Genomic DNA, 12,492 nt, shown 5'->3' on the forward strand with positions numbered 1-12,492 from the left:
ACAATCATGTCTATGACAATGGCGTTGGTAGGCAACTAGACTATAGGACAGAGATGTCCAAGGGTTTGTCAAGGACTGGTTGGGTTGATACGGGCAGAACTTCAATCGTTCAGTCACAGTCAAATGGAGGAAGTGATTGTAAATGAAGCGAGGCCCGCTGGTGGCATGCGACAGTCCGATTATTGGTCTTTAACGGGTTCTCGAAATTGCTAGGACTTAGAAATCAGGAATGGCCAAATGTAAAGATGAATGGCGAGCTGTTACGACATAAACAGATATATCTAAGCGAACACGCACACGCAAACTAGCATAATACCCGTCGTTGTTTTATCTCATCTCCGCAGCCTTACAACCTGTGCATGTGTACGTCACCAAATTTATATTCTTTTCTGTAATTGCAGGTATGAGCCGTGCTTTTAGTCTAGGCTCCACACGTACCGCCGTAGCAAACCCCCCTTTTGACGCCTCTGACGGGTGAAACTTCTAACATCATCCTGTCATCCAATCATGCCTTGTCTTCCTTAACCGCGAGCTTAGCACTGGCCGGGAAAGGGTTGTAGGTGCCGCGCTCCTCGCGAAGCTTCTTGAGCTTCTCAATGGCCTCGTCTAATGGCACCGGCTTGCCACGATCCTGGCTGGAGGTGTCATCACGGTAACGGACGTTGACTTGTCGACCCTTCATCTCTTCATCGCCCACAACGAAGATAAAATTGTATTGGCTGTCGACATTAGCAAGATTAAATTGAACAAAACACACAGAGCTCACATACCTCAGCTGAGCGCTACGAATCTTCTTAGGCAGGGTGTTTCCTGACAAGTCGACATCACTGTTCAATTTGTTAGCCCAATGTCCCTCATAGCCAGGCAAAATAAAGCATACCACCACATGCCATGCTTCTTGAAGATGGACTGAACCTCTTCAGCATACTCGACGAATCCCTTGCCAACTGGAATGACCATAATCTGCCTCGGGCTAAGCCAGAAAGGCCACTTGCCACCGAAGTGTTCAATGAGAATGCCTGTTCAAGAGTTTTAGAAAGATTACAATCAATATAAAGGCGGTGCATGTTTACCGGTAAATCTTTCAATTGATCCTGCCATAGCACGGTGAATGATCACAGGGCGCTGGCATCCAGTGGTCAAAGGCTTAACCACTCGCTTCTTTTTGTCATCCTCGCCAGTGCCGGTCGCGGAATCGATAATAGCTTGAGGATCCTTTGCCTTGAACTCAGGAACCTTGGGGACGGGAGCAGCTTCGTCTTCCTTAGCCTTGGTCGGGGTATCGGCCGAGACGTATTCAAGCCCAAAGTCTGCATTTGGTTAGCTGTACTGATCTATTACCAGTCTCCAGACAGATTTCACTTACTCTGGGGAAGCTGAAAGTCGAGCTGGATGGTAGCACATTGCCATTCCTGGCACTGTGATTAGCCGACATGCCGTAATAAGCCAAGGGGGAACTTACTCGGTTCAAGACATCCATGATTTTGATGTCAATTTTGGGACCATAGAAGGCGCCGTCGCCTTCGTTCAAAGTCCATGGCACACCTTGTCACAGTAAGTATCCTGTTGTCGAAGATTGAGGGCGTGGGCAAAAGGTCTTACCGCCATCCGTGGTTGCAAACTCGTCTAACGCCTGCTTGAGCATGCCTTCTGCTCGGTCCCAGGTCTCAAGTTCGCCCATGTACTTCTCCGGACGAGTGGAGAGCCTGAGCTTGAAAGTGAATCCTAAAAGACCATACATCTCACGGAGGAAATCAAACAAGCCACTGATCTCCTGCTTGATTTGATCTTCTCTGCAGAAGATGTGTGCGTCATCCTGCTGGAATCTGCGAACACGGGTTAGGCCAGACAAGGCACCACTCGCCTCATTACGATGAAGTACTGCACGTATTAGGATTAGCTCAAAGTGCCTTCAGTATTGATACCAAAGCTGAGGGCTCACCTCCAAAATCAGCAACTCGCCAGGGCAGCTGGTGATAGGCCTTGGGTGTGTGTGCGAACATGAGACAGTGGCCAGGGCAGTTCATCGGCTTGAGACCGAATTTCTCTTTGTCGACATCGAGAACAAACATGTCATCCTTGTAATGGTCCCAGTGTCCGCTTATCTTCCAGAGGTCTGCGTTGTACATATTGGGCGAGATTACTTCGTGGTAGTCACGCTTGAAGTATTGCTCCTTGATGTACGCCAGCAGAGTGTTGTAGATACGGGCGCCATGAGGCAGCCACATCGCACTGCCAGGAGAGAGCTCGTGGAAGAAGAAAAGCTGCTGATCCTGGCCGATCTTGCGATGGTCACGAGCTGCTGCCTCTTCAAGCCACTTCTTGTGTGCGGCCAACTCCTTTTTGCTAGGAAAACTAACGCCGTAAACGCGCTGAAGAGAATCATTCTCCTGCGAGCCAAGGAAATAAGAGGCGCTATTCTTCATAATGCTGAAAGCCTCGATGCGGTCGGTGCTGGGGACATGAGGCCCACGGCAAAGATCGATGAGCGGACCGTTTCGGTAGACAGTGGTCTTTGTGCCATCAGGGATCTTATCATTGATGATGTGCTGCTTGTACTTGTTGTAGCTGAACATCTCCAAGAGCTGGTCTTTGGTCATCTCAAGACGCTCGAACTTCTGCTTCTCTTTGACGATCGATCCCACAAGAGACTCCAGAGGCTTCCAGTCACTAGCCTGCACAGCAGCGCCTCCAGGAAGAGCCATCTCATAGTAGAAGCCATTGTCGACAGGAGGTCCGATGCAGAGAGAACATCCGAATCGCCTCTCGCACGCCTCGCCGAGAATGTGAGCTGAACTATGCCAGAAAACTTGCTTGCCCTGCTCATCCTCGAAAGACAACAGTTCCAGCTTGCAACTCTTCTCCAAGGGTCGGTCCAAATCCCAAAGTTGGCTCTCGTCCCCATTTAGTCTTGCCACAACGGTTCGCTTGTATAGGCTGTTGGAGATGCTCTTAGCGATCTCACCGGGAGTGGTCTCGTAGCTCGTGCCTTCACGGACGGAGCCGTCTGGCATAGTGATAGTAATAGGCTCACGCGGTCTCTTGGCAATCTCTTCATCATACTCCTTCTTCAACTTGTCGAACAGATCCAGGCGCTTCTGCAGGAACTCGGGAGGGGGGTTGAGCTCGAGAGGCCCCGCCGAAGCATCGCCGGTGTCCTTGACCTTCTTCTCCTTCTTGGGGGCTTTGTCTTTGTTAGAACCGCCGAGGGCGACCTTCTTGACGCCTTCGGTGACGGAATCGACGGCCTGCTTCGCGGAATCCATGATTTCGTCCAATTGAGGGGGGTATTGTGGTGCGAAAAGGTGGATTTGGAGAGACACAAGTCAAAGACTTGCGACAATATTTTTTGGGCGAAACAGCAGACTCACCCCGCCAAAGCTACACTACGGTGAGTCAAGCAAGGGTTCGGGCGACTCACAGGTGTTGGCGTCCCGCCGCAGCGCGTTAATGACCCATTTCCCTGCCCTGGGCGGGACACTTAGATTTGGCGGGGTTGGCCGGGACTTCTAATATTCCGCTCCGACAGCCTGGCCAATAGGAAAGCTCGATTGGTATGCACCACAATTGGGTCACTGGAAATTTTCTGTCGATTTGCCAATGGCTTCGCTTTTTCAATAGCAGCAGCAAGTAGCAGCAGCAGCAGGAGCAGCTCCCAAGTCACAACCAATCCACCAAGAACATGTCGTTTGGACGAGGAGCTCCGCGCGGTCGCGGCGGTGGTGGCTTTGGCGGCCGTGGAGGCGGAGGTATGTTTTATTATTTTTCTTTACTTCATTCTTTTCCATTGCACACCCTGCAACCTCGAGGCTACAAATACCGAGTTTGCATCGACAACTGACATACATGACTGCAACCTAGGCCGAGGTGGATTCCAGCAAAGGGATATGGGCCCGCCCGCCACGATTCTTGGTATGTCACCCATTTACAACTCAGCCTAGAAAGCTGCCCATCTAACCTATTACGGTGTGCAGAAATGGGCAAATTCATGCATGCGTGCGAGGGCGAGATGGTCTGCGAGAGCATCAACCCTAAGGTTCCTCACTTCAACGCCCAGATCTTCCTCGAAAACAAGGTGCGGCTGGCTCATGGAGCAAATTCTCTCATCGAAACGAGCTGCCTTCTCTAATTGTGCTACAGACTGCCGTCGGCAAAGTTGACGAGGTGCTTGGCCCTATCAACCAGGTTTACTTCACCATTAAACCCTCGGAGGGAATTCAGGCCACATCGTTCAAAGAGGGCGACAAGTTTTACATTGGGTCCGAAAAGCTTCTTCCGCTGGACAAGTTCCTTCCCAAGCCCAAGCCACCCCCGGGTGCACCAAAGGTGAAGCGAGCAGGCCGTGGCGGTGGACCGGGTGGCAGAGGTGGCCGCGGCGGTGCTGGTTTTGGTGGCCGTGGAGGCGGCAGAGGACGTGGAGGCCCGGCAAGAGGTGGCCGCGGTGGTAGTGGCTTTGGCGGTCGTGGAGGCGGCGGCGGCTTTGGCGGCAGAGGCGGAACGCCGAGAGGAGGTGGTGGGTTCAGCGGCGGACGTGGACGCGGAGGCTTCAGCAGAGGATGGTAATCCAGCATACATACCGTCAGTTCTTGGGGGTGAGGTTTTCTTCTGTTTGACTACGACTCAGGCGTTCGGGTTTGCTTTGCTTTGACATCAGTCCTGGCGAAAGGGGCTCAAGGCTGCATGTACATCATACACAATGGTCACCCAAGATATAGAGGTCCTGATCGCGGGCTCCGGGAATGGTTAGTCATCAAGGCCTTGGTTCTTACATGTGTGATACAAGAACACATGTAGCCGCTTACAACTGCCAAATGGTTGGCTTTTGAGTTGAGTGTGTGATGTACGTCCCTCGTGACTGAATTTGAAGGAGTTGAACATGATTTAAGTTCCGTCCTCTAGGCAGCAAAATCGACTAAATCTTGTGGGCAAATGGAATAAAAATTATCGTCTGTGAGGGAGGCTGAGTAAAGTACAAAAATAAAAATGAGGATCAGGAAGCCATGGCGCGGTTGAGCGTGCGGGTTTGGTTCAAGAACAAGGGTAATTTTTGGACGCCAATGGATGCCTGTTTCCACATTTACCGCATCACCGACATCTGCCTTGGGAGCGCACGTTATAATTCAACCTTCTCTCAGCTTTTAGACAAGTCTTGGCTCATGCCGTAAATCTGTTAAATCCGTCCTGTTGAGTGATGTAGATAATAGTTAGCATTGTCTCTCACGGTCCGCCGTGCTTGCGCTTCTACGGAAGGAGAGGTATCCCTATTAATAATGAGACAAGAATACTGGTAAGAGGCTATGGATGTGGTGAAGGATGTACTGCTGGTGGCGCGGTTCATCTCGGTGGGGCATAATTAGCAACGCTCCCTCATCCTCTCTGCTTCGACGCCTCAACCGGTTGCTGGGATTGAACTCCAATCAAGTACCTGTCTAATTTTGGTGCCAAAGGGTCCAGTCGCTGTGCTTATTGCTTGGTATCTTGCCTGGGGGTAGCACTTTCAAACTGTCATCCGCAACCTTCATCGTATGAGCATTTGAAATAATTCATTAGAATGTTATGCAAGTAGCCATCTGAACGAACACCAATACGAAGAAATAATAATCCCGTCCTGATGAAACTGGGTGTTTCCTATGTCAAATCCAATGCCAGCTAGCAGATTTTGGATAGGAAGACTTGCTATTACGTGACTGCAACCGTTAGACAAAGGATCTTGAAGGTCCTGATCCACTCATAATCACAACCTAGAATACGAGATGCTTGCATCACACATCTCACCACACCCCTGCAACTAACTGACGGAATCCATTTAGAGCAAGTAACTCGAGCCTTTCAATGGACATCTATTCCTCAGCCAGTCCACGGGCAGTATAGTAAGTCTAAGGCACTGTTGCTAAGTCAGTTCAGCTGCGCAGCTTTATCCTTTTTCTATGAAGCTCATCCCCCTGAACTCCTGGCCACTTTGCCTCCCTTTTCATTAAGAGAATCTCACCCAACTGAATGAATGCATTCCTCCTTCTCGTCATGCCGATTCCCATGAACGTCTCGATCACTTATCTCTCACTCAGCCCTTTCCTTCATATTGTTCCTCATTGATCTCTCTATGCTCGTTTTCGATGTCCCACTTCCACGTCTTGGCGATATTTCTATACGTTTGATTTTCGTCACTGACGGCTTGTATTCTACTTGTACTACATGTAAATGAGCCCTATCGACGAATATAAACAACGGGGTAAACATGACAAGCTCCTCTACTTCAAGGTCCATTGACGTCCCCAAAACAGCATGGGAAACGCGGAGTGCTACAGAAGCCATGCAGAGTGTGGCCGATATTATGATATCAGTAACCGAGTCCTTCAGAAAACAATTTCGGGAACCTCAAGACGTCAGCAATATGCACTTGAAACTCAACGGACGTGAAAACACAGGATGGAGAGCGCCGGCCCCGGTGCTTGTCTCCCACGTCGCCAACGGCGATAACGAGCTGCACCGTACTCAAACGTCACCTCCCAGGCCTGGCACAGCTTCCTCAGTATTGAACCCCCCGAGCTGCGATCTGACGATCTCTTCTGTACTGTTTGAGAATTCAGGCCCCTTTCTCATCGACCAAAATCCAACAGCAAAAATCCAACGCTGTTTTGGCAGCCTAGAATCGCATTCGTCTTCGTTTGAACATGTCAACTCATGTTCAAACATCGCATGCTGCAGTGGTTCTTGTGGGATTTTACCTCCTGAGCCACGTGCAACTTCTTCTCAATACCCTTATGTGTTCGAAGCTGCACAAAAGATCGTCATCAGCCAGCGGGGCAGAGGCCTGGTCGATACATCACCAATGCTCAACCGCGAGCACCTGAGTCCAGCAACAACAGCACAGACTACCACTCTGGAAGAACAAACCCGGTGGACACGACAGACACCTTCGTGTCAAGCGCAATTTCCGTTTAGACAAATCCCTACGAATACCCTCTCTTCTACCAAAGAGGTTTCATTGGTGGCCGTTATCAGTCTTCATCAGATCCTCATGTTTGCCGGCCTTTCCCAGGCCATGGCCCCGGCTCTTGTAATTGCACGTTCATTCATCAACTTGCCGGCGGGCCAACACTCTTGGTTCACCGCGGCCTATGCCCTTAATCTAGGAGTCTTCACATTACCTTCGGCCCGTATTGGGGATGTCTTTGGTCACAGACACGTCATTGTATTTGGTTGTTTTTGGTTTGGGCTCTGGTGCCTCCTTGCTGGATTTTCTCTTAAGGTGCAAGACGGTGGGTGCAACGGTGCCATATACTTCTGTATCTGCCGCGCGATGCAGGGCATAGGATCAGCACTTTGCGTACCCAACGGTTTGTCTATTCTCGAATCAGCTCTCCCTCCGGGAGAGAGGAAGGATGTAGCACTGTCGTTATTCAGCGCCGCCGCGCCCTTCGGTTTCGTCATTGGCGCCGTTATGGCATCCTTCTTTGCCATCCACAAAGTCTGGTACTGGTCATTCTTTGCCCTCTCCGCCGTTTGTATTGCAGCCGCAGCACTGAGCGCCCTCGTCCTCCCACGCCAGCAGTGTCGTAGGTTGTATTCCAACAACACGCCTTGGGTAAATCTCGACGTATCGGGTATCGGCCTCAGTGCTACAGGACTTGCTCTGTTCTGTTTTGCATGGAACCAGGCACCTGCAGTTGGCTGGCGAACCCCTTACATATACTTTCTTCTAATAATTGGGCTTCTATTCTTACTAGCTTTTCTACACAACGAGACCCTAGTAGACAATCCTCTGCTACCTATACGAGCAATGAACTCAGCAACGGCTCTCATTCTGGCCTGCACGGCGGCGGGTTGGGGGTCTTTCGTCATATGGGTCTTCTACAGCTTCCAATTCGCCGAAGTGTTGCGCGACTGGGACCCTCTTTTTACCAGCGCAAGTTTTGTGCCGCTTGCCATCGAGGGTTTCGTGGTGGTCTTGTTGCTAGCGTACTTGATGCCCGACATGGAGATATACTGGGCCTTTCTCGGGTCTCTAGTGGCTTTGCTTTTGGCGTCTATTCTGACGTCCACAGCTCCTGCGGACCAGGTATATTGGGCGAATAAGTTTGTGAGTACTTTGCTCGCACCACTTGGGATGGTCATGTTGAGCCCCCTTGCGACCACACTTCTGAGCAACAATCTTGCAGAAGGTTATCAAGCCGTCTCAGGAAAGCTGGTACTTGCCGTCACGGGATTCACTCTTTCACTGAATCTGGGAATGGCGAGGTCCATCGAGGTCCAAGTAAACAATGATGGACAGAACATACTATCTGGGTATCGCGGAGCGCAATATTACGGTTTGGGTCTTGGAGGCTTAGGTGTAATTTTAGCACTGGCGTTGTCGATTCGGCGCTCAGCTCACAGGAGAGAGCGACTAGCCTGTTGAGTAGAGAAGATCGTCACTTCATATCAATTCGTTTATGGATACCAATTTATTGGCGCTCGACTGGTGAGGACGTTAGAAACATCAATGAAAATCCACTGGAGTGAGGGAGTTATCGCCGTCCATTCATCATCGCTACAGCGCTCCATGCTGTCCTCCAAATCTCTTTTACCCAAACTACTACCAGAGGGAGAAGAGGTGAAACATGTGAAAGAAAACATCAGGCTCGGAGCCATTTGCGAACAGTAAGCGTCCCTTCTCACCCCTAAACCGAGTTATATCCTATCACAAACCTTGCCTCTTAATGCTTTGGTGCCCATATCTCGGTACCCATACCAAGTAGATGGGACTAGCGTCTCACATCAATGGCGGATGAGCCGCCCTTAGGGTATTCACCTGGAATGTGTAGGTTGGAGATCGTCGGAACACTGTCGGTCCTGATAGTGCCAGCTGTGGGTCGGGTAGCCCGCAACGATTGACGAGAAAGGTCCGAGTTTCTTGGGACTGGCGTTCCTGTTGCAGCGTCGGGAGAGCCAGGGTTCTGAGCATAACCATCGGAGAATTCATCTACGCCTTGCTGTGAGAAGTCGTTATACGAAGCTCCCGACGACTGCTTTCCACCGCCCTTCAACAAATAGCCATATTGGTTGTTGCTATCTGGTGTTCCTTGGTCGAGGCTGTGTTCTGCCGATGATTCTGGTCGAAAGTCATCATCAGTCTTGGCTTGTGGAGCCTTCTGGCTAACTGCCCTCTGTATGCCAGTCGCAGGCATGTAGGCTGCTTGAGACCTTCGATTGAACGACTGTGAACGGCGGGCCGGCTCGTTTGTATATGGATTAATGCCGTCTTCTCTGGCCTGCTGGCTGACGATAGCTGCGTTGGAGGGTGCATCTTCCATAGGTGTCCGTGCTGTGCCGCCGTAACCATTTGATTGGTCCTTCGGCAGAAAAAAAGTGTTCTGAATGCCGCCTGGCAAAGATGGTGCCTGCGAACCAGCTTCCCGATCTAATTTGTCGAACCCCGAGCTTACGCTAGATGGCGAAAGAGGAGCCTGTAAGCCTCGCTGCGCGTTGACCTGGATGTCAGATGGGAATCGCCCACCTGCTTCGGGACGGCGGAGGTCTTGCCTCGAGCTCGTACTAGCTGCAACTGCTGTATCTGCCGAGAAGGGTTCGTCATCATCTTCGTCGACAACACCGTCACTGCTGGTTGATCTATGTGATGATTGGCTCAAACTGCGAACATGGCCTCGCACAAATTCGCTTCTTTCTTGTGGTGTCCTCTCGGTAAGCGCCTTGATATCTTCGTACCAAGCCATCATGGTATCGTGGCTTTCGGCCCGGAATACCCATGTGTGACCGCGATGCATTGATCCTGTCTGACGACCCTTAAGGATGAACTTGTTGGATGACCCTCCCTCGCTAGAATGTGAACCTAATTTTTGCTCTGGAAGATATAACGACATGACAGGGGCTTGCCCCTTATCCGCCGATTTAAATTCATGGAGATGGGTCGGAGAAAGTACATACCTAACCGTCAGCAACTGTTGTTAGCTTACTAGGACATCTATCGAGTCTGGGGAAAACAACTTACCAGCCGGCTGTGTAGCTTTTTAGATACTTGCTCTTACGCTCGAGGAGTCCAGCCCGTATTTCCTGGCAGACGACATGGTCTCGACCCGGATAATGAATATGTTCAGCTGAACGGATCGGGATGTCAGGGTCCACGAACTGGTCATCTTTTTGAACGAAATATGTCCATTCGTGATCCTTGGGCATGGAAATGGGCCCAATACGGAGCTCCTCAATCACACCGTAAGCGGCATCAGACTCGCGCTTGAGAATGCCTGCGTAGGCATTGTACGCCTTCTGAATCTCACCAACCACAATGGACTCCAGTTCACGACCTGAGTTTTCCAGGTTAAGGTAAGCCTGATGGAGGTAGTTCTCCTCATCGATTTGTCGTTCGACCTGTCTGTCGACAGCTAGCCGTAGGAGATACGGATCTTGCTTTCCGGTGGTTAAGGAGGGATCTAAATCACTTTGACCCAGAGTGTCCTGTAGTGCCTTGACGGCCCTCCGAGTGCTATCCATTTCTTTGTCGACGGAATTCTTAAAATCTCCTGAGAGGTTCTTTATCTCTTTAACTTTCTGATGAAGGTCGCTTCTCAGACCAGTGAGCGCCATAATGACATCCTCTTCGATCTCCTTGGCCTTGTTCGATTCTAAAATGGCACTCTTGTGGTATGCGCGGAGAATGTGTAAGGCATCGTCGATGCCTCCCGAGTCTAGAAAGCCTGGCGGGGTTGAAATGTTGTTGGCTACGTTAGCCAATTTCAAAAGCGACTTGGATTTGTGCTCATAGTGTGTTTGGATTTCACGATAGTATGCGATTAGATCTTTGAGAATCTTGCGCCAAGCTGTCGCAACAGTTAGTCACTGCTGTTGACACGAGTGTTTATGAACTTGTCAGGATGCGCACGACTTACATTGAAATCTGTTAGCCAAAGCCTCAGTTGGGTTGCCAGATGTTGGCACAGGGCAGTGAAAGGCGCTGTGAGCTTCGTCGGGGTCCGAAGAAGACTGCAGGGCCAAGCTGCGGACGCTGCCAGCCTTCATACTCCTGCGACTACTACTCCGCTTCAGGCTACCATTTCTGCGTAATGAGTTCTTCTTCTTGAGGGTATTGTGTCGCGATGGGAGGTTTAAATGATCCTCTCCGGCATTGGAAACGAATGAGTTCGATCGTAACATATTGGAAGTTAGTCCGTCGATAATGCTGCTTCCTCTTTGACTCGCATCCCATTCCTCTATAAACCTGCCGCGAGCGTTCGCTGATGGGACGGTCAGATCGTTGCTGTTCGTAGAAAGGTTTTGACTATCGTAAGCAGGGTCACCGGTTTGTGGGAAGTGGTGTGGTTGATGGCCGGTATGTGAATTGGCAAGCGTATTTAACTGTGTCTTTTGATCTTCAGTGTGCTCCAAGGGGGCGGGGGCGGAAGGAGAACTGAGAGAGGCAGTGGCAGCAGGGGGCGGTTGTTGCGGGAAATAAGATGAAGTACGATTTAAGTTCATGGTGGGCGCGGCGGCGTCAGCTTCTCGATCTTGTATACTCCTTTCCTGGTAGGAATCAGCATCGGGAAGGTGCGACACATGGTTCGATCTCAAAGCGGGAGAAGAAGCCTGAGGATATCTGGCAGCCATGGTCGAGGAGGTGTCGAGCACACCAAAGCCCCTCCTTCAGGTGTCGTGGCGGACTTGGAAGCACAAAAATTCCTAGACCAGGGTTTAGCGTAGCAGAATTAAGATGGCCGGATGGCTTTTAGAGACAGCTTAGCGCAACAAAGAGAGGGCCGGGGGACAAGCAATGGCTGGCTAGCTGGCTAGTGTATCGCGTCGCCGTACTTTTGACGCAATCGCAGCCGGAAGAGCTCTATGTCGCTCAGACCAATGTCGTCATCAGGGAGTGGTGGCTCCCGATTCGGTTCAAGAGAATGCTGATGTTTCAGTTGTTGGCGGGACAGTGATTCCACATTTGAGCAGCTGTATCGTAGGGGACGAATAAGCTATTGTTCGGTAGAGTGGCTCGGATAGATCACACGTGATATCACGGATGAAATTCGAATGTCACGGTTCGTTGCATTTGTGTCGTACGGAAGAAATGAGGGCAAGCTAACAGATCAGAAAGGAGAGCCAGGCAAGGCCTTGGAGGCATTAGATTGGAGGCTTATACCGAAGCCGAGGCCTGTCAAACAGGGTGAGGCAAAGGGTATGGACTTACCCAAATCAGGGTATTCCATCACAAATTGGGCACCCGCAGTCAGTGACCCTGGCGGTTATCTACCATTGCACTAGGTACTAGGGGTGCCACCTTGACTTGTGTACTAGGTCAGGTTAATTTACTCAGCGACATCCTTGTCATACCACCCACGCCTGTTCAGTTATCCCCCAGAGCACGCAGTTGTCGTCTACGCTGTACGAAGTGCTGTTGAGGAAAGTAACTTGGGACGACGAGTCATCGTCCCATCGTCCCACCATCCCATCATCTTCCCGACCCGTCAGTGTCCGTCGCTCTTCACCATGCATCCCTTCTGTGGA

General features: G+C 50.7%; 4 protein-coding genes across 4 annotated transcripts; 2 read left to right on the forward strand and 2 right to left on the reverse strand.

Annotated features, from left to right (window-relative positions):
- Positions 1 to 505: 505 nt before the first annotated feature.
- On the reverse strand, positions 506 to 3,266 carry CTRU02_206060 (threonyl-tRNA synthetase; the record flags this gene model as incomplete). The annotated part of the gene is made up of 7 exons (XM_070204658.1): positions 506 to 827; positions 881 to 1,019; positions 1,074 to 1,310; positions 1,367 to 1,412; positions 1,463 to 1,545; positions 1,603 to 1,881; positions 1,943 to 3,266. The coding sequence occupies 7 exons, from the start codon at positions 3,264 to 3,266 to the stop codon at positions 506 to 508; spliced, it is 2,430 nt and encodes an 809-aa protein (XP_070061762.1).
- Positions 3,267 to 3,682: 416 nt separating this feature from the next.
- CTRU02_206061 (H/ACA ribonucleoprotein complex subunit 1) lies at positions 3,683 to 4,563 on the forward strand (the record flags this gene model as incomplete). Its single annotated transcript, XM_070204659.1, has 3 exons — positions 3,683 to 3,749; positions 3,849 to 4,075; positions 4,141 to 4,563. The coding sequence occupies 3 exons, from the start codon at positions 3,683 to 3,685 to the stop codon at positions 4,561 to 4,563; spliced, it is 717 nt and encodes a 238-aa protein (XP_070061763.1).
- A 1,672-nt stretch (positions 4,564 to 6,235) lies between these two features.
- On the forward strand, positions 6,236 to 8,398 carry CTRU02_206062 (aminotriazole resistance protein; the record flags this gene model as incomplete). Its single annotated transcript, XM_036728765.1, has 1 exon — positions 6,236 to 8,398. One exon carries the CDS (start codon positions 6,236 to 6,238, stop codon positions 8,396 to 8,398), a length of 2,163 nt encoding a protein of 720 aa, XP_036579654.1.
- A 346-nt stretch (positions 8,399 to 8,744) lies between these two features.
- CTRU02_206063 (ph domain protein) lies at positions 8,745 to 11,598 on the reverse strand (the record flags this gene model as incomplete). The annotated part of the gene is made up of 3 exons (XM_036728764.1): positions 8,745 to 9,924; positions 9,989 to 10,814; positions 10,884 to 11,598. The coding sequence occupies 3 exons, from the start codon at positions 11,596 to 11,598 to the stop codon at positions 8,745 to 8,747; spliced, it is 2,721 nt and encodes a 906-aa protein (XP_036579653.1).
- Between the last annotated feature and the right edge of the window lie 894 nt (positions 11,599 to 12,492).

This window comes from Colletotrichum truncatum, assembly GCF_014235925.2.
Source record: "Colletotrichum truncatum strain CMES1059 chromosome Unknown Contig_0003, whole genome shotgun sequence".
Lineage (NCBI taxonomy): Eukaryota > Fungi > Ascomycota > Sordariomycetes > Glomerellales > Glomerellaceae > Colletotrichum > Colletotrichum truncatum.